The 22,364-nt window shown below is 40.1% G+C and overlaps 1 protein-coding gene across 3 annotated transcripts in view; it reads left to right on the top strand.

Moving 5' to 3' along the window:
* The window catches only part of GALNTL6 (polypeptide N-acetylgalactosaminyltransferase like 6), a 460,100-nt gene that overhangs the window by 183,209 nt on the left and 254,527 nt on the right, over positions 1–22,364 (top strand). For all 3 annotated transcript variants that reach the window (XM_033159707.1, XM_033159705.1, XM_033159704.1), the window contains exon 5: positions 8,500–8,666. In XM_033159707.1, the coding sequence (XP_033015598.1) occupies positions 8,500–8,666 (167 nt within the window). The remainder of the gene's footprint in view (positions 1–8,499; positions 8,667–22,364) is intronic.

Below are 22,364 nucleotides of genomic sequence, written 5' to 3'. Positions count from 1 at the left end.
TTCAACTTCCTGCCTGATACAGATGTATTCAGTAATGTTTATCCCCGCTGAAAACTCTGAAGTTTTGAGCCGCCATCGTCGCTGGAAATTATTTTCCTTTCCCTCCTGTCCCCACCTCCAAGCTAATTTTACAGACCTGTCAAATGGTTGTGGAAATTACTGGTTATCACTGCTTTATCGAGTTCAGCTGACAAGTCTAGATTGGAACAGAAATGCAGTATGACTGAAGCTAGCCGCTGTAAATTGAATACTTTGACACACTGAGACAATTACTATGTAAATCTTTGCTTGAAAACGTTTTAGGCTGGTATTTTTCGGTTGCATGCTCGTCACTAGTTTGATGTCAGGTAGGTATTGTAGTCCCCTTGATAAAGAGAGAGAAAAGGTCAGTTATTTTTTCTTTTCTTTTTTAATTCTCCACTAAGAATGGAAAACTCAGTGGAAAACTGAAACTTGCACTTTTCCCTTTTGTTCTGACTTTGTGTGGCATGCTCTTTTGTAAGATTTTTTTTTAAGTGAGAAAGGGGGGTGTCTGCTTTTATCATCTTTGAGCTCCTGCACAGTCTTCTCTCTCTCTATCTTTTTCTTGCTTCTGCAGACAACCTGCACTGCATTTCACTTCTTCTGTGACATCCATCAGGAACAGCAGTTTACAAGCCTGTTGATATGTCTAGAAGGCATAAAATCTGGTGGCTGGCCAAGGTTCTGCCACCGGACTCCCGTAATGTGCATAAAATATTATTGCTATAACCATGGGGTCAAACAAATTGCAGCTTTTATGAATTGGCTTTTTCTATAAACTGACTGAAATGGTGCCAACATTCCCCTCCTTTCTCATAATTTAAAAAGCTCAGGCTGTTTCAAAATGTTCTCCTGCAGACTTTTGTACAAAGGGCTGCTAAAGGTTGTCATTTTGAAACTGCACATCAGAAAGGGACGTTATTTACACTGAAGTTACAGTGGTAATGATTAAATTTCTATTTAGGTTGATATTTTGAACACAAACCATTTTCTCTTTTAATAGTAATACGTTGTAGGGAAATGTAAAGGTACAGGAAACACATTTCACATCCTAAAGCACAGTTGTTCCACAGAAGCTATTTTAACTGGCTTTTGCATCCTGAGCTATATAAGTGGTTGCTGCAGAACTTGTTAAGTGCTACCTGTTCAGAATGCAACCCAAAGAACTATTGGAATGGGGGCCACTCTAGGGTCAGAGCATCAGCATGGCTTTGCACTGCCATTGTGAGGAATAACTTGAGAAATCATTGTTGCCATAATGTATGTTATTTATGTATCAATTACCCTGCTCTTTATGCAGCAAGCCTCCCAGAGTGACTTACGGGCAGTCAATAGAAACAATGACACATCTTTAAAAGTGTGCACATGGTCAGGTTGCAAAGTGAATAGCTTTTTGGAAAAAAAAGTGGTGATGATACTTCCACTTGCTGCCTGCCACGACTTCTCCTCCTAGCGCCCCCAACCCCATATTCCAGATTTTGGAAGATACGTGGAACAGGGGTGTTATTGCCATAGCCCTAGGCAGGTCAGTGTACACTGTGACAACCACATGTATCTATAGGGTGCCTGGCTCTAAGGCCATTTCTGGCATTATTATTTTTAGTGAACAGGAAAACCTGCAGTAAAGATTTCAAAGTTCCTACCTGAGAGCCACATATATGCCACCTTGGATTCCATGATGGAAAAAAGGAAGGGGGTTGTTAAAGGGAACAGGTATTGCAAAACCCACTTTTCATCTCTTAAGGGGTTTATGTTTTTGAAAACTAAAGAATGCTTCATAGTATAGGAATAGTTTAGATGACTAGATCTGATTGTATTTATTTATAGAATAGCGGGAAGTGAAACACATCCAGCAACATGTAATGTCTGGATATGTGGTGATAAAGGGGATAGAAATGAAGCTGGTACAATTCAGGGCACATGTACTCACCATAACATTTTTATAAAAGCATCTCCAGAACCACTTTTTTAGAAGAAAGAGCAATGGAAGGGACAGTGATGTAGGAAGGGGCATTTTGAGCAGAGAAATGGATTGATGCTTCATCCTCTCTCTGCCAGTTATCCCCTTCCATACTTCCCCCACCTTTCAGGTTTGCAGACATTTGCAAGGGCAAAGACCCAGGAGGAAAAGCATCTGATGTGATTGGGGGGGGGGATGCTGATGGGGTTTTGTTTAAATTGCCATTGGGCTTCAGTGCACTCAGAATTTGCTTTAGAAGAAAACAAGCTGGTTGATAGCTACTACTTAATGAGGACACTAGGGCAAAGTGCTCACAAAACTTATGTAATTGTACATTTGTTTCAAAAGAAGGATGTATCACGTAGCCTACTAAATCCTGGTGCTACTCTACACCGACAGTTGTAGTGCTTTCTAATGTTTGCCTTGAGCCCATTTAGTGGATATACAACTTCCTAATGATTGCATAGTTAAGAATTCCAACTCATGTGACTTGTTTTCTCAAGAGTTGTGTCAGAAAGCATTTAATTGTGTTGTTGAGCAAAGTTTAGTTAATTCAAGCCTGGCTGTTCCTTGGCTAAGTCAGGATGCTATTTTGCTGCCCAATGAAGTATAGAGTGTATGCGCAGAATCCTTTAGCTGCTTGACCAGGCATTATTTTTACATCTTACATTAAATAGCAGCCTACTTATCTATTGAGCATAAGTGGGGAATTTAAAGGTCCAGTGGAAACTCTGAATATTTTCAGATGTATAACAGTTGGCGATGCCCATACTAAATGACCTTCTTCATTCACTGTGGAAACTTGCAGCGCTCAATAGCCCTAAAAATTTCTCATTTCTTGCATGAGGTAGAATGATCTCCCACATGGAAAAAAAAATATTAATCACATGTTTATCGTACTAGAAGCAATAACAACCACTGCAGCAAAGGAAAAGTTATGAATTTAATACTAACTCTTTCTATTGAAATCACTCATAGTAACTTTCTCAAAGTTTTACCTGTAAAGTTGAAATACATTAAAGTTGGTCTGTGCCTGAAGGTTAATATGGTGTTTTTGATAAACTGTTGGGGGGGGGGGAACAATCCTAGGCTGACTAGGGCTGGGCGATATATCACCCAGGACCCAGTATGAGGAGCAGACCGCAATGTCAGCTTCACTCAACAGTGGATCACTGGTGAAACCGCCACAACTCCTGAGTCACTCTGTGAGCCACTTCCTCCAGTGAGCATTGCTAGCAGAGGGACTGAGGAGCAGTGGCAGTTTCACCAGCGATATATCACTAAGTGAAACCGCCATCCCACTCTGCCTTCGTACTGCGCAGAGGGAGAAAAAAGCTGCATCAACAAGGCACCGATACAACTTGTTCCTCCCTCTGCATCTTTAAACTGCTCAGCTGAGGCGTGTGTGGTTGCTACTCCCCTCAGCTGAGCAGTTAAAGGATCTCCCAGCCTGGCGCTGGCTCCTGCGCAAGCAAGGCAAGCACCGTGGATGGCTCTGCTGGGGGTGGGGAGGGCTCCTGATCCCCAGCAGAGCACACCAAAGGAGCCCCAATGCTCACCCCCACCCCACTCAACCACGAGCAGGGGAGCACCAGGGATGGTTCTGCTGGGGATCAGAATCCCTCCTGATCCCAAGGACAGCCACACAAAGAAGTCCCGATGCTCTCCCCACTCATCCACGAGCAGGGGGAGCACCACAGACGGCTCAGATGGGGATTGGGAGCCCTCCTACGCCCCAGCTGAGCCATACAAACAAGCTGCGGCAATTTCACCCGGTGCCTCGCAGGCTGAGGCTACTGCAGCTTGTTTTTCCAACATCGTGGTATATCGCCAGACCACAATGTTTGGCTGGTGATATACCATGATGTAGAAAAGCTGATATTGCCCAGCCCTAAGGCTTACTAGCTAACATGATTTGATCTACAAAATTTCAACCTCACTAAGCAATCCCTGTGTTTGTTCAGGTAGCATTGTTCATAATATTACTGACTCCTGAACTTAGCCACACCTTCTGCAATGTCTGCATGGTTTTCTCCCATTATCTAAAGAAGGGGAAATAGTAGCAAGTGAAAAGATTTTCGTTTGCAAGGACTCTGCTGCATGTGATGGCACACAGAAATCAGGGTGAGGGCAGATGATAGGGGCACAGAATAATGTCCATTGTTTTAGTTGAGGTGGAAAAAAAGACAGTAGGGAAAGGGTGTGTGAATAAGTGGTTTATAAAGTTATGCACAGCATGGAGAAAGGGGATAGAGTCCCCCCCCCAAATACTATAACTTGGGATAATCTAATGATACTGTTTTATCAAGAGATTCAGAACAAACTATGCACTGTGTGAGAAAGTAAGCCTTGAATTGGTGACAAGAATTGGTGATGGTCACTAGCTTAAATGGCTTTATAAGGGGATTACATGAATTCATTGAGAATCCATTTATCCCTGACCGCTAGTCATTGTGGCTGTATGCAACACATTGAAGTTCAGAAGAAACAGTATGATCATGAGTGCCAGCTGCTTGGGAAACAACAAAGAGCTATTGCTGTAATGCCTTGCTTGTGGTCTTCCTGGGGACATCTTTTTTGGCCACTGTGAGAAGCAACACATAGACTAGGTGGTCTTTTGGTGTGAGCCAGCAGGAGTATTTTTGTGCTCTTCTTACATTTGAATCGCATTGCAAACTTTTCCACACTTAGTTGCTAGATCTGCTCTGGTTATATATTGTGAACCTGGTGAGACAGGTAAGAGCAATGTGGACTAAACCAGTGCAGTATAGTGGTTAATGTGTTAGACTACGATTGGGATTTACTTGGATTCACATCCCTACTTGACCATGAAGCTCATGTGGTAAACCTTGGGTCCATCACTATCTCTTAGCCTGATCTTCACAAGGTCATTGTGAGGGTAAAGGAGGAGAACCATGTAGAATCATAGACTCATAGAGTTGGAAGAGACCACAAGGGTCATCCAGTCCAACCCCCTGCCAAGCAGGAAACACCATCAAAGCATTCCTGACAGATGGCTGTCAAGCCTCTGCTTAAAGACCTCCAAAGAAGGAGACTCCACCACACCCCTTGGTAGCAAATTCCACTGTTGAACAGCTCTCACTGTCAGGAAGTTCTTCCTAATGTTTAGGTGGAATCTTCTTTCTTGTAGTTTGAATCCATTGCTCCATGTCCGCTTCTCTGGAGCAGCAGAAAACAACCTTTCTCCCTCCTCTATATTACATCCTTTTATATATTTGAACATGGCTATCATATCACCCCTTAACCTTCTCTTCTCCAGGCTAAACATACCTAGCTCCCTAAGCCGTTCCTCATAAGGCCTGTCCAGAGCTCCTTGCAGGAAAGGCAAGATAAAAATATAATAACACAAACCAGCTTTCCAACCCAAACAGTAGTTGGTGCTGTTTAACATATCAAACAGGCCCTGTGTTATTGGATGACGGACTCCATGTACAATTCCTCATCCAGCTAGACATTAACATTATTTGTCTCTTAATAGCAGAATGTTGCATTTGGTTGATAAATATTAAAAGTGATCATCAGAATAAAAATCCTATCTATTTTTATCTCCTTAATTAGTGTGGGGTTTTCCATAATTACTGAGGGTTTTTAAAAAAGAAATATATATTTGGATCTGCATAATATTTTTCTTTATTCACACAGAATAAATATAACACCTTTTCTATAGAGAGAAGTCAGCTTAAATTCATAAAATGTATGAGCTGCCAGTTATCTGATACCTTTTGACTGATGTGCCATACTCCATGGAATGAAAGATCAAAACTGACAATTTTTCACAAGCTTCGTTGCTAATATTTGTTTTTCTCATCCTTACTAAATGGTCTTTTATTATTTTTATATTAATTATTTTTTAAATTTGATAGACCTGTATGTCATGAGATATTTTTAATACCAATTATGGTCTAGCTTTCTATTGATAATCAGCTTAGTACTGTACCTTTTTGCAGACAGTTAAAAGAAAAACCTTCCTGTTCCTCTACTTTCTCATATTATCAAGCTGTTGCAATGAGAATGTAAACCAGTTGTTTTTCCTGTATAGCCGGGACTGGAAGCAAGTACTGAGGGAAGCTCAAGGTTAGCAGCCTAACTCTAACCTTTGTGCTTGCAGATTCTAGCGATCTAACAACAGATGCTTTGATAAAGTTGATTAAACAGGAAAGTTTGCAGTCACCCATGCTGTGGCATGAACTGGATTCAAAATGTATTGTCAGCTATTTAATCTGTGGTTGTCAGTTCAACCATGAACCCTTCTTTTTTCAAGGTACTGTATTTCAAACACAGTCAGTTTATGTAGCAATAGTTTCAGGACTATGACTGCCTTTGTTTTTGACTGACTAGTAAGTATCTCCCCAGTTTTTCTGCTTTCCCTTCCTATTAACTTTTTTCTTTATCCAAGTCAGAATCAGTTCACAGAAGGGGCTGAAGGAAAATGTAGTCCCTAGATTTAGTCTTTGAATACACTATTTAATCCTGCCCATTGTATTAACTGTTGTACAGTTGGGTGTATCAGAATTAAATGTGTGCTTAAGAAGTTTGCTTGTGTGGCATGGAATTTGTCAAATCAGGCCATGGATTCCCACAGAAATTGGATGAATTCCTTCAAAGCTCAAATGGAAGACACAGTTTCACCACACTATCAGTTGCCTTCAAATTCTTACTAGGCCTCCAAAATCTCAAAGAGATTATATTCTGGTTTCATTGGCTTGGAGAGTAGTATTGAAAACTGGCCCGGACAGTAGTATTGGGACCAAGTAATGGTGGGAGTCTATTGGACCTTGGTCTAATTTGTCCCACAGGTATTTCCATGATGTTACTGGTGCCTGATCATTTTGGAACACAATATGCTGAGGCAGCTTAACTGCAAGATATTCATCAGATGCAGCTAAATTTCCTGGCTGCAAGTTAGGCATAAACAATGAATGAGTACCATTTTCTTTCTTTCTCTACATTAACATAGGTTACTAAAAGTAAATCAGTTGTTGTGCGGCTATTGAATTCTTATTCTTATTAATGCTGTACACTGGAGATAGTTAAAAACGCAAGAACAGAAAATAAATTAAAAACAGAACTGAAAGTGCACAGTGTAGATAATTGGGATAAAAACCCATTTATCCAGCTGGGAAAGCTGTTGGGACAAAAATGTCTTTCAGAAAGTGCAGATGGTGGATACCTGTTGTATCTCAACAGGAATGCTATTCCACAGAAGAGAGGCAGCCACAAGAAAAGCCCTTCACTGAGTTATTGCAGAGTGGGCTTCTGAGATCTTTTGAAATTTCAGGAGAAACTGTCCAGCAGTCCATAGCAATCTACTGAATGTCAGTGTTTGACCAGCTGACCTGTACTGTGATTAATTTTGTAGCCCATTACAAATAATGAATAGCCACTCTTTGATCATTGCTTAGTTTCATAGTTGATGCACTACTGAAGTCTTTGTATGTCATTTTTTGTAAAATGATGAACTTTTAAGTGTGTAATTTCGTAGCTGGCATTATATAAATGCAGTTGGTATCTAATTAAGAAGTTCATGAAATACCTTTATGTCTTTCCATTTCCATTTGAATGTTCACTTGCATTTGCCTGCTGATAGAAGCTTTTCTCTCCAGAGGCATATTTGCAGTTACACTTTACATTTAATGGTGCTGATTATCCTGAGCGTTTAGCTGCATTGCTAGAGTTGCATTAGCTCTCTCTATGCTTTTGAATATGAATGAACTAAAAGAGAAACTAAAGGAGATATTTGAAGACAAACAGTAGATGTTGGCTTTGATTCATGAAATCCTGGAAAAAATGTGTTCTAGACCTCTTCCTTCCTGCTGAATAATTCTGATAATTAAGAATGACCAAAGTAGTGGCATATTGTGGACCATACTAAAATCACAGAGTTCCATTTCTCACTGGTTAATTAGATTCCAAAACTGATTGTTGAACTGGCCATATATTTTATTTGGTATCTCTTTACTTTGTATTTTATATCTGTTTTAAAATGGCCGATAGTCCAGTCCTTTATGTAAGAATAGGATACAAATACCCAAAAATAACCAAGGAATGGATTAGTACAGTGATTGCTAGGTTATGGGCAGCTGGGAAGTACTGGGGTCAATAGATTTATCTGAAATGATAGAGGTGAATATCAGAAATAAGGAACACTGGGTTTATGGCTGCATTCTTATTCACACTTACTTGGGAGTAATTCCCTATTGAACTCAACAGGACATACTTTCCAGTAAGCATGCATAGAATTGAGTGGGGGGGGGTTTCATTTACTGTGTGAAATACAAAGCTTTCCTTTAAAAGAGGGCATTTCTCTTAAAATGTCATCTGTCAATTATAGCAAAAGACTTGATCTGATTTCCAGTATGAAGTGTATGCCACGATATCGATGGCCAAGGCAGACAGATTGATGCTCTCCCGATTTCTTTATAAGAAATAACATTTGAAAGGTGCCAAGCCTGTCTTTATCATATTCTTACATGGTCTTTTTTCTTTCCTGTCCTCAGCTGTAAGCACAAGGTATACTTGGAGAAGCTTCCAAATACTAGCATAATCATCCCATTTCATAATGAAGGTTGGACTTCACTCTTGCGAACCATACACAGCATTATCAACAGGACTCCAAATAGCCTAATAGCAGAAATCATTCTCGTGGATGACTTCAGTGACAGAGGTAAGACAAATACCTTCACCACTTGCGGAGTATAGTTCTCTCATATAAATCAGAACAAAATCACTCTTTTCTAAAGGGAAAAATCATATTACTATGATTTGCTTGAGAACTATGTGTTCAATTAGGTGTCCTTGGTAAGATTGCTCTGTTCATTTGTTTTTATCCAATGTCTGATATATTTTATACCAAGGGCAAAAGAAGGTTTAGGAGTCTCCTATGTCCTTTTCCTAAAATAGCATGGCTGAGTTGGTGCATTGTTTCTGTAGTTTGCCAGATAACTAATGGCGAAAACATCTTTTTTGCTCAGTGTTATTCTTCTGAGTAAAAACCCATTAACTTTGACCTTTTGGGGAAGCTGTTTATCAGATTTCCCACTTTGTATTTTATTGCATGAGACAGCTTGATTTAACTGTAATGCCACAACAACATAGCAGTACATTACAATGACAGTATTATAATTCAGTATGTTGGGAGCTGGAAAGCAAAGCTTGCTACAAGATATGGGCTCCCCTAGATTAACTGGGCACAGAGTCAGATGTACCTCCATTTGCTTAACTTTGTACTTTACGGCACAATCCTACACGTTTACTCATAAAAATTCACACTGAATTCAGTGGGTCTCGTTACTTCCTTTTTAGTAGAGAGCAAGTGTGGTATGGTGGCTACAGCATCAGAGTGGGATTAGGAAGCCCCCAAGTTTAAATCTCCATTTAGCTATCAAGTTCACAGAATGACCTTGAGCCACTCATTTCTCTCAGCTCAGCCTATAAGACAGGGTTGTTGGAAGGATATAGTTGAAGGAAGTGAACCACCTACACTGCCTTGAGCTCCTTGTTGGCAGCCGTGTGTCCATTCCACCCACCCTCGATGGAAAAAATATATATCTCTAAACAGCCAGTGAGGGCAGAGCATGCTCAGGTAGCATGGATTGGTAGCTTTGGGAGCAGAAAGAAAGAGGAAGAGAATTTAAAACAGGCTGGGGTGAAATGGAGCAGCATTCCACACTGTAACATTTTGTTGTTTTGCTACAGGGTCATCTGTAAATATATAATTACAGTGCTTAGAATTGTAGGCCAGAATTACAGTGTTAGGCACGCCAACCTAGGAGGAAGTCCCACTGAAGACAGTGATACTTACTTCAAAGTAAATATGCATAACATTCTGCAGGACATGCCATTAATTCACTGGTATTTTGGCTATAATATTAAGTCCAAGTACTAGGAAATATTTCCTGTTTAACCCAGTTGTTCCTGCTTTGCAGTAGACATGCTTTGGAATAAGATGGGAGGAGATTCTATGTACCTAATTAATCTGGTTGGCGCCCACTTAAAACGAGACAAAATGTGATTTGTGAAAAGTCTTCAACTGTGTGTATGTTCTTAAACAGTTTTTGTCTGTGTCGTTAATTTGTAAGCTGAATAGACATACCTTTGTTCTCTTACCAGAGTAAACATAAATGAAACTACTCTCCGTCCTGCACATTAATCAAATTAACTGATGGTACAAGCCAACTGTTACTGTTTCGTGGTTTAACATTGTGAAAATCACTGTTCATTGTTGGATTCGATCTAAGGTGTTCTGCACTGAATTTTTATTGTTCATAACTGTACATGTTTATTAGAGGGATTGTGGCTCATGTAAACAACCTTTTTCTGGTACTTGGTTGGATCTTTTGACCCACGCGAAATGGATCGTTGTGACATTTATATGACATTGGTAAGAGCAGTGGAAGACAAATGGGATCCTTGAATCAGAGCTTCTTGCATGGGAAGCCCTGTTGCTAAGGCAGTTCACAGACGTCTTAGTGAATCAACATTGTGATGGAGTGTGTCTCGGAAAGAATTTCATTTTACAGTTTTGAAGCTAAAACCGAGGTGTGGCATATGCGTCTCTGTCTTTCATATCACTGTCAGCCTCCTTGCAATGTGAATTTTGATGGACTGTCTCGCTTCACATTAGGTAGCTTAGCTGCAATCATATAATACAGATGATGCACATTTGAAAGCATCTATTCAGTGACCAAAGGCTTTAGGGAACTAGATAAATATAAGACAGCATTGTGTAATTTCAGTGAACTTTTCAAGAGAATGAGAAAATTGTGGGTCATGTGTAAATATATGTGAGGTTCAACAGTATTTTATAACTTCCTTGCAGACAGAAAACTATCATATTGTGGTGAAATGTTCAGCCTAGCCTTCTTAACCCACAAACTATTTTCCATGTGTAAGGAATTTTCTAGTGGGGAAGCAATTAGATATGTGATGTTCCCCCTGCAGGCTGAAGTGGTCCTTTGCAAGGAAACCTTTACCACTTTATCCTGAAAGTTAGAAAGAGTAAACTGGGCCTGAGAGTATCATCATTTCTCCGTTGACACCAAATTGGCTGTCCTTAACAATATGCCATCTCAAGTGTCCAGGTGAAATGTTTGTGTTGTTGTAGGTCCAGCTGCTCTTCTTTTCTCTACACAGTAGCTCCCACTACCCAACAAGACAATGACAAAAATCTACCGACAGCATACAAATCAATATGGCTAACCTGATCCAAAACACCCACCCACCCCACTCACACAGGAAACCAAAGATCACCACAGCCAACCACAAATGAACAATCACACCCTACACCAATCCCGACCTCTCTCACCGCCAAAGAAGCACAAGCAAACAACAGAGAACCTACACAAACAACACTGACACCAAACCCTACATACTGTATATTAAGTAAAATAGAAACATTGTCACCCCACCTCACACATCCCCCCATCCCACCCACCTCTTTCCCCCTTCTCTCCCTAATGTCTCAACAACCAAAACTGATTTGTAGAAATGTTACATGGAAAAAATACGAGAGAGACATTGCACACACTTTCATAAATCAAGAAAATCTTTAATAAAAAAGTTGACACATAGGCCACCTCATATTACCAGAGTGACCCCCTGCCGGGGTTCGGTGCTGGAGCTCCCCGTGCGTGAGTCTAAGCTACCCACGCATGAGGTACCAGTTGCGGGGGGAAAGCGGACAGCGTTCTGCGTTCTTATGAGCACGGGCGCCGGCCAAGTCTCACAATCTGAAGGTAGCTGAGTAAGACGGAAAATGACTCCTAAGGTGCGTGAGTGAATGAATGCCTCAAAACTAAATGGATGCCTCGAAAACTAATGGATGCCTCGAATCTGAACTGGAACCACTTGTAACCTCCTGCGCTATCATTTAATAATAAAGGAAACCAAACCAAGGATGTTATCTAAGTTTTGATTGAAATTAAAAAATCTTAAAACCTTTGCCCTTTTCCCCAAATGACGACAGACACCGAATCTATCTTTTAGTGGCTTTGGCCAAACCCGCATAGGCTCGTTTTCTTGCCCTAAGCTAAGTTTCCCTAAGCTCTCAGTCCCTGCGCGCCCAATCTTCCGCGATACTAAACTAAATAAAACTAGACCGATAAATCTTCCGCAAATCTAGCCCTAGGCTAAACCTAAAAGCCTAACTAAAACCTCACCGAAAGATCTTCCGCAGGCTAAACCTAAATAAAAGAAACCCATCCAGCCCGTCCAGCCCGCTCCCAAAAAACCCTTAAACTAAACTTGACCTAACTGAAAGAACTAAGGAAAAACGTAAAAGAACGTGCCTAAGCGGGGAGCCTCAGCCTCAGCCTTTTATTTAGGAACAGGTATGACATCACGATCAATATTTTAACCAATAGAACCACTGTTGCTGCCCTCCAAAAAGGCGGGAAGCAGGATAAACGTTCATTGATAACTTTGAAACACCACTGGAACTACAAGTTAAAGGCGGAGTAATCCTAATGGCAAAATGACTCTTCATTCTTACTTTCACTTTCACTTTTAAGTGTAAGGATACAAAAAGTAGTTCTTAATAACCATTAAAATAAACAAATAATCGCGGATCTTTAACGGATCCATGAAGTGTATTCCGACAACCCGCTTTCTACTTCATCATACCACATTAGCATAAAAGTGACCACTTTTCCCTCTTAGAATTGTATGCTTATGCATGTTACTATGGTAACACATGGCAATACATTTTGCATATGTGCTTAACAGCTATGGCTTGTTAAATGCAGGTGTGAAACCTCCTTCTGGTTCTTCTATACTAAGGAGATGAGCTTTCTCCCCATAATACTGTGTTGCTTTGGAGTCTTTTGTGCTCTAGGGGAAAGAGCTAGGGGCTTTTATGGCCATTCACACCCCTTAAAATGTTTTCAAAACATGATTTGCAGTTAATCATTGTCTCGTAAGACCCTTTATTGCAAAAACTTTTGCTGAGAAGAAATTGGCAAGAGACAAACAAACTTGTCAGAAGTGCAGTTATTTAGCAAGGTGGTAAATGTTTAGCACCTTGAAAGGACTGTAAAAATAGATGAAGGGAATGGTTGTGCATTTCCAACTTTATATTCTTATCTAATGCTAATACTGAAGTAAAAGAAAGGGCCTTCAGTGAAAGACAAGAAAAATATTTTGCTGCATAGCGTACCACTGAGCTTTCTGCCAGACTACCTCTGAAAAGTTGTTTTCTACTTCTTTATTTTTTACACATTTTTTCCCCTGACCCAAAATCTTCGGATTGTTCGTGCATAACTAGCAATAAATTCTGGCATTTAGATAATGGGAAACCGGAAGGACAGGAACACTTTTAAATCTTGATAGGTCTCAAATGAGAGGGCGAGTGTTGGAAAGTAGAAAGACGGGAGCTGAAATGATAAAGCCTATTTGACAATATTTCCATTAAGAATTATGTGTCAGTTGACTGCATGAGACTTATGCTACCCCCCAGCCATACTACATTGCAATACTACATTGCAACTCCTTACCCTACATATGGGATAGAATAGCTGTGCTGATATTAAGGTTAGATTGTATCTCATTATGTTTTTGCAGAGATTGCCTTTAGTATCTTAGTATGTTCTTCCATTTATGAGCTGTCTAATCTGCGGCAGCCATTTTTGTTTTGCATCTAATTGACATAAAACAGACTTTCTGACATAATTGGTTTAGCTTGCTTTTAGAGGGATTAAATCTGTTCTACTGCAGTCACAAGGATAGTCGGAAACACAGCCTTTGATGATATGCTAATAATGACCTTTGCAAGTCAGCCTTTTGTTTTTTTTTTCTTAATGTCTGCATTAGCACTGCCAATCCTGTCAGCAGTTAACAGTGGATGCCTAGTGAGTAATCTTGAAAATCCCCATTTGTCAAGCAACTATGTCTTTCAATACTTCTGATTCTCTGCAGCAGTTTTTCAACTAAGGCATGTTGTTAATTGGATGAAAAAGCATTCTTAACTGCTGAGTTCTTTTCAATAGTATCAAATGTTCTTTGATAAGCATGAAAAGGTGTGTTGACCTGATATCCCACTCTTTAACCTTTCAGATCAACACATAGTGTACCTGATAAATAGATGTGCATGTTGCCCTTCTGCTAGCTGGGGTATCCAATGTGGCACCTTCCAGGTATTTTAGATTCCAGTTCCCATCAGCCCAAGCTAACATGGCCAATGGTCAGAGATGACGGGCGCTGGGGACCACAACATCTGGAGGGCACCATGTTGACAAGCCTTATGCAAGTGGAGCATGCAGTCTACCAGGACCGGCCCAAAACATTTTGCTACCTGAAGCAAGTAAACAGTGGGAGGCAAACCCATCACCCAGCTCTGGGTGGGACGACTCTGGGGGCTGGCATAGCTGAGCTGGAAAAGGGGGTTGGCTGGGTGGGGCCTACACATCCTGCCACTGCTGCCTCCTCCACCCCATGGTGGCTTCTGCAGGGAAGCAGCCAGGCTTGGAGCCCTGCCCAGGTGGGAGGCAGCAAGATCTTTGCAGTGCGGAATCTGCAGCAGAAGTGGCAAAGGTGCATGAGGACATTGATCTCTTTACTTTGTTATTACTTAGTTGTTATTTCTGTTTAAGAATTTCCTGCCTGGCTTGTCTCAGTGCTTTTGTCATCTGGAGCCATCAGCTTGCATGTGATTTTATCCTTTACTTTTTGCCTGTGGCAACTCCAGACTCCCCTTCCCCACTCATGTACAAAAGAAGCACAACCTGTTTTGATCTGTAAAAGCTCTATTGAGTCCACATCCTCTTTCCATAGTGGCCAGTCATACGTTTACGGGAAGCTATTAGGATGCACTAGCTTTTACACATTTCATGTCCATTTACTAAGTTTTGTGGATTTCATAAGGCAGGGTAAATCCTCTACCACCACCTTTGGAAATTTAGCAGAACACCAGTTTTAATTTGGCATGTCCAAATTTGTGAAATGTTCTCATCAGAGAAATGAAATGATTTGGTCAGTGAGGAAGAGCCAAAGATGCTGGTTAAAAGTCAGAAACAAACTCTCTTCCCTAGTAATTAGTTGCATGGCTTATTTTATTGCAAATGCAATCTCCTATATTTTGCTTTCAGACAGCTACTTTGATCAATATACCATTGATGTGACACATGTTTCTAGATGGTTGGCTTCAGGTCTTGGACAAGCATATTGGCTTCTGATGTGATGAAAACTTCTACAATAATTCATTATGTTGTAGCAGGCCTCTGTTGCAGGAAGTGCTGCACTCCTGTTACAGGAAATTCCATAATCCCTTCCATTGTTGCAAATATTTCTTCTCTTGCACAAACGTTTTTTTTAAGGTGTGCAATATTGTATTATACTGCTAGTATTGCCAGGGGCAACTTCTGGTTCATTATTTTTCTTTGTCAGCTGACAAAAGAGGTTTGTGGAATAGCATGATTTAGTTCTGCAACTGCTATAGTATGGCAGGGCTGGCAGAACACCTCACCACTGCTCATTCTCTGCTCTGCCTGGTATCTGGTTGCTGCCTTCTGCAACAAATTTGGCAGTCCATTGGTAGTGCCAGTGCACATCATGGTCTAACTGCATCTCTGTCGCCTGAGTCAGGGGTTTCCCCCAAGTGGTGCAGTCTATAACACCCTGGGAAAAGGTGACTAGAAGTCAGTCCACACCAGCAACAAGCAAGGGCCCTTTTAGTAGGGCCTTTGATCCTCCTTGCCATGGGTTCAAGATTGCTACCTGAGTTGTCTCCATCATAATTCTGATCCTGATTTAACTGATACATCACTTTTGACACATTAATGGGTACAGATTTGGCAAAGTAGTTAGTAGCAGTAGTAGTAATAATAATAATGCATAACATATCATTAGCACTTCTGAGTGTTCAAAGCAATTCCCATACACATTAGATATTGATCAATTTCAAGAATTTTGTTTCCCAGGACAGGTGTTTAATTGCCGTACCTAAGTTACAAAAATTCTCTCATCACCAGTTACTGCCACCAAGCATGATCACCTTGCTGATTCTGTATACTTTTGAGATTCTCTTGGTAATGTCACAAACTTCTTTTATCTCTTCAATTTCCTGGCCTTTTGGCCCTTATACATGCTTCTGACAACTAATGATAGCATTTCATGTATCTGTTAAAGTGGGCCACAGCCCCCAAAACTTCAGTAGTCTTTAAATTTGATAGATGCCACAAAACTCATTGTTACTGTTGCAGTGGACCACCATGTCCACAATGGATTCTTGTAACTCTTAACCAACCTTGTAAGGTCTGTAGGTCAGTAATGGTATCTCCACAGTGGGGTTAGTGGCTGAGGATCTGGTGATTTCATGACAAATGAGAGGTTTGAACCATAGACCTCTAGGTTCATAGCTCAATCTCTTAGTCATTGCACTAGATGACTAATAGTACAATTCTGTGTCTACTCAGAAGTAAGCTTCATTGACTTCAGTGGGATTGATCCCAGGTAAGTCTGTATATGCTCACTTATGTAGGAACAAGCCCTGTTGAACATAAGTGAACTCATTTCCAAGTAAACATAAATAGGGTTGACATATTTTTAAAAAGTGAAATGAAGTTTTTGAGCTAGGAAATTCGCCAGAATCTACACTTCCAACTGTATAAGTGGACTTAATAAGCAATAACTAGTACATGTACATATGCGTTTGCACCAGAAGTCTTGTATACCATCGGAAGCAATGTTCCTACCTAGAAAATAGTTTGGTGACATTTTTAACACACAACCATGTATTTGAGCAATTGGCCATTATGTTACTTTAAGATGCGCTTAAGCTTTATATTTTGATGACATGCTGCTAGGTGCATGGTTGTCTACTGCTGTTTAAATCACCTAATCTAATTTACTCTGTCAAGGATTCCAAGAAAGCATGAGTTGCCAGCATGGGCTTTGTGTAAGTGTGCAATTTTATTTTGAAGCCACAGCTCTGGGAGAGTGGGTAAACCCCCTCACTGTAGGTTTCATGCACCAGTAAAAAGTTTCCCTAATTTTACCAAGAATAGCTGCCTGAGAACAACTTTTTGCAATCTAGAAGGGATCATCAGTCATCCTTCCCACTGGAGAGTTGTGAGCCACTCCATCAACTTTTTTAATTTCAAAAGACAGTAACACAATTAGATGTGCATTTAAAACTGTCAAGGTTAATCAATTATCCTCTGTGTTAAGTTTACCAATAAAAACAAGTTGTCCCTTCTGAATAATATATACATGATTAAATTTACAAAGGTGAAAATGCCTGAGGCTGACATTTTAAAAATCTTCTACCAATGCTCCTGTGCTGTCCGCTAGTCACCCAAAGGAGACCCATTACAGTCTCTCAACTTGCATACAGTAGTGAAAGATGAAGCAAAAGTTAAGCTTACCTGAATAAGCTTTTTTGTAGAAAATTGTAAGCATAAATTACTATGTAATTCCAAAATCACTTTGTCCAATGTACAAAATAAATAGACTGTGCACAGGAGCTATCCTATTCATCGTTACTGCTACTGATTTTTAATATGCATGTACCTGGAAGTACAGGACTTGCTGGAATGTACTTATTGAAAAACAGTTGACAGGATGCAGTCTGTGCCTACAGCAACCTAAATTGAGTGGACAAGAAGGGATAGGAACGCATGGGTAAATGGAGTAGGGAAAAGGCAGTCATAATGAAATCCCAAAACTCTGTTTCCTTTTTTCTGCCCGTGACACCATTCAGCTGTAGACACCAAAGCAAACAATAATAATATAACCAGCATTTTGCATGATTCTATGTAGCGTTTGAGAGGAAACAAAGATACTTGTCTCCTCAAACTTAAGCCATTTCAGTATGCTACGTACCACCACCCATGCATGGCCAGTCCTACCATGAGACAGAGTAAGGCTGCTGAGGGGTGAGGAATGGACTGAGCTAGGTGTGCCATGCAGCTTTCCCTGCATTCTCTAAGCTAGCCTGCTGGGCTCTGCTGCAGTGGAAGGTGCTGTTTCTTCAACAGTGCTGAAGCTACCAGTCTGGGCAGCTTCTGTATCTGGAATAGAGGAAAGCAGCAGAATGTCTTGAACCGGCCCTGCTGCTTGTGCATACATGCAGTATCTAACACAGAATTCTGTCAGATTGTATCCTTGGGTTCTCCTCACCAAAGCTTTATCAAAATGGCTAGATTTTCAACATTTTTCTCTCTTTCTCCATTTGTCTTCAACTGAAGCTGCTCATGCCCAGGAACGAAAGTTCTCCCTCATCATCTGTAAAACTCAGTGTAAGGTAGACAATTTCACTTTTTTATTTTTAACGCAACCTATCCTTTCTCACTCACTTTTACTCTTGGAGCTGAGTCACCAGGCTTCACTCAGAGGAACTTACTCCTGCGACTATCCCATCGGATTAAACCAAGCCATTAATTTTACTGGGATTTGCATAGCAGGTTGACAGGTATAGTTTTCCATACATTAGGAGTTTGACAGCAAAGCAAAGTACACCCATTTAAGTGGTATGCAAATCTCATTACTACTATTGAACACAGGAGGAATTACTTCTTTGTAAACATGCACAGGATTGTAGTGTCAAGCATGCCTAAAAGACAAGGGATAGATATAGATATAGATATTATATGTAGGTGATTGTCTCTTACTTGTTGTTTCTTGTAACCATCTTCAGTTTATGTTATATATATATATTTGGGGTTTGTTTTGGAAGTTTCTTTAGTATGTTCTGTCTTGAAACAATGTTTGCCCTCCAGCAGAAATATTGAGAGCAACTTGTTAACAACAGAAAAGAGAGTGTGGGGGCACAGCAGAGGGCATGTTACTAGAACTTCCCTGATAAGACCTGGCATTTGTATTGGTTTTTCTATAGCTGCTCAATTTCGCAATATCTGAATTGACTAGAATTGCTTATTTTGGCTGTGGATCCTGGAAGACCTGCTCCTTGCCTTGCAAGTCTTTTTCTACCTGGCCTTGGTGGGCAGGCCCTTGACTGACTCCAGCTACAAAAGCTAAGGCTACTGAAAATACTTAAGGGCTAGAGTATTGTGTGTGTGTGTGTGTGTGTTTTGGGGGGTTGCTGTTATTTATAATAATTTTCGTATCTTTATTTTAGAACTTAATATGATTTATGTGGAAACAATTTAATTTGTATGTTCAGTGTTTTATTTATTATTTATAAAGTTCTTTTGTTAGGTTTGTAATTATGTATTTTTTCATGTTGTAAGCTGCCTTGAGCATAGTTTGAACTATGGAAAGGTGGCATACAAATAAATTTGTGTGTGTATCTATTTAAGTGGCAGAGATACGGTAAGTTGTTTAGTTTAGAAGGTAACAAATTTGCAAATTAATTGTCAGGCTGAAGGTGGAATGGTAGACCTAAGCCCATCAGCTTCTGTGCTATTTGGAGTCCAAGCCCTCGGGTTTTCTCATCCTTACCAGAAATAAAAAGCATCCATCAGTGTGAGGCTAGCTGGCCTTGAAAATTACATGATGCTTCCCATGATAATTGCCTCATAAATGAATTAATCTGACCCTCCTCTTAAATCCAGCTAAAATCCAGTCATCACAAACTTAGACACAGGATCACCACATCCAGTTCACTTTAAAGTAAAAATAGAAATGAAATAGGCTTATGTCTACCTACCATCATTCTTAGGGATCAATGCCAGAACTTTTGCCTCTTAGTGGTTATGCTCCTCATGACTGTAGTCAAAGATCCATTTTTCTCTCTCTCATAGTCCTGGCAATATCCTCAGAACCATTAAAAAGGGCTCTGGAATATTTGAGTGTAGCTTTATGCAAATCAAGCTATATGTGTATAGAGGAGAGATGCATAATAGCATTTTTCCTCCTAAGATCTACTTGGTATCTAGATAGATGTTTATATCACTTTACTAATGAGTAGATATTTATTAAATCTGCACTGACAGTTGTATGAAAGCTAATGATTTTACATTAAAAAGTGCTGTGAACAGGATTAGTTCAGGATATAAGACACATTTTGAGTACAATGCTTTAAAATTCTGTAAATTTCCATAAGTTTCATTGTTCCCCATATTTATTGGCATGTGGCAATGCGACAACATAACTGTAATACTTATATACATTGTTGGAAGTCATGTAGCCAAAAAGATTCTGAGCACACTATGCAGGGCCAGATTTAGGTTTGATGAGGCCCTAAGCTGCTGAAGGTAATGGGGCCCTTTATATGTCCAGCTGTCCTTTGTCAACAACAAATTGTCACTGTTTTTTGTGTTGAATATATGCTATATGGTAATTTATGGACCTAATAGGTATCTAAAGCCATTTGCACATAGCAAAATATGTATTTTATAAAAGTAATTATTGAACTGAAATACAATTAAGAAGAAGTATATTAATAGTAAATCTTTTTTTGGGGGGACAAGAGAATGGGGCCCTAAGCTATAGCTTGTTTAGTTTATACGTAAATCCGGCACTGACACTATGCTGTGTTCCATTAACTTCAGTATGATTACTCTCACAGTGTGTGAAACTTTATTGCAAAAACTACATGTGAAGGATTTCAGATCAAAAATTGAAGCTGTGTATAATTTCTGTACTCTCATTGCATTGGGGAAAAATATTGTGGATTGTATAACATATTTGACTTGCGCAGGGGGAAGGTGCATTTAGAGAGTTCACAGCTTGAGCAAGAATGAAATTCTACCTTACCTAAACAGCATGTTCTGTACCTGGGTACAGCAGCAGCTGCTGATTCCACCAACTAGAAGGACACTGCAAGTGATTCTTAAGATTAAACATATTCATAAGATTGTGAAAGAACTTAAACTTTCCAAGAAGCCCTCTAGAAACACAGCATTGTCCTTGCCACAAGGTCAATGTAAAGTGAACAGGAAAGTTTGAAACAAAACAAAATACTGCACACTGCACTATGCTCATCTGTTTGAATTTACTTGTATTTAGCTATGTTTCCCAGTTCCACTGCAGGAGCTTAGCTCCCTGTACAGAGATGCATTGGTCAAGACTCAGCACCAAGTCAACCAATATCATCAACATCATAGAATAGTTTTGAGTGGGTTGTATCAAATCGTTGTGAGAGTGGAAGGCAGCTTGTGCAACCAACCTTCCTTTTCCTTTCCACCTGCTATAGCCCACCCCCCACAAAGAAAACCCCCGCCAGATTATTGATGGGGGAATTATTCACTGTTGTTTACATTTTAATGAGAAAGTACCTAATTTGAACTTTTTTGAATCAATATGCAACCAAATTCCTTCAAAATGTGCACGTCACTAAATTTTGTGATTCAGTTCTCCAGCCTTAAATGTGTTTATGTGGGGAGGGACACCAGGAGGAAGTGTGCTTAAAATGCATAAATTAGTAAAATATTTTTTAAAAGCACAGGAAAAATTCATTGTATTAGGGAAAATAGCTTTCAAAGAGTGCACACAAAACATAGTTTCTTCCATATTAGGAGAAAATTGCAGTAAAATGGTGTTGGGTTTTCATCAGCATTTTTTAAAATCACAAATTACCGTGGAAAAGCAGAGAACTGAATTGTAAAAATGAGAAACTGAAAGAAGCCACAGTTGGAAGATTCATCCATCGCTATCCAATAGTATCCAGGGCGGTGCTGAACAGTGGGATTGTAGGCTGGCTGCTGGAGACCCTGGGTTGAGAGCCTTCTTTGGCACCCTGTTGCTTCTCGGTCATAGGTATACATTTCTACCTGTTTCTACATCTCAGGAGTTGTGAACCTGTCGCCCAAAGGCTACATAGAGCCCTCTGCCTAATTTCATGCAGGTGGGGGTGTGTGAGAAAAGGTGGAGAGGAAGAGGGGAAATAGATGGAAAAAAACCAAGCAGGCGGAGTGATAGAAGATGTAGTAGACAGAAGCCATCAGCAAATGATCAGATCAGATATCTGGAAATCAGTACTTCCTACAGAAGATGATGTGGTGGGGGAGAAAGGGTAACAGGATGGCTGAACAAGAAGTGGATCACAGAAAAAGAGAAATCAGGGGAGCAGAGAAAGAAAAGGGACAGAGGCAGAGAGTCCAAGGGGTGCCCCACACACTTTGGGCTCTATGCTCATCCACCACTGGCTCCAGTCCTGCTCATTATCAACTTACCCTTAAATGAATGTGCCCCTCAACAGAATAAAGGTCCCATTATATTTGCTTATCTAAGTATTGCTATTAATTTTAGAGTTAATTTCTATACTGTCTTTTAGCCAAAGGGAGGCGCCCAAGGCAGCTCACAAATATACAGGTGAAACTCGAAAAATTAGAATATTGTAGAAAAGTCCATTTATGTAAGCAACTGTTTTCATTAGCTACTGGAGTTTAATATATAAGATAGACTCATGACATGCAAAGTGAGATGTGTCAAGCCTTTGCTTGTTATAATTGTGATGATTATGGCGTGC

Source organism: Lacerta agilis, chromosome 9 (genome assembly GCF_009819535.1).
Source record: "Lacerta agilis isolate rLacAgi1 chromosome 9, rLacAgi1.pri, whole genome shotgun sequence".
Taxonomy (NCBI): domain Eukaryota; kingdom Metazoa; phylum Chordata; class Lepidosauria; order Squamata; family Lacertidae; genus Lacerta; species Lacerta agilis.
This window is presented reverse-complemented; position numbering and strand designations above follow the sequence as displayed.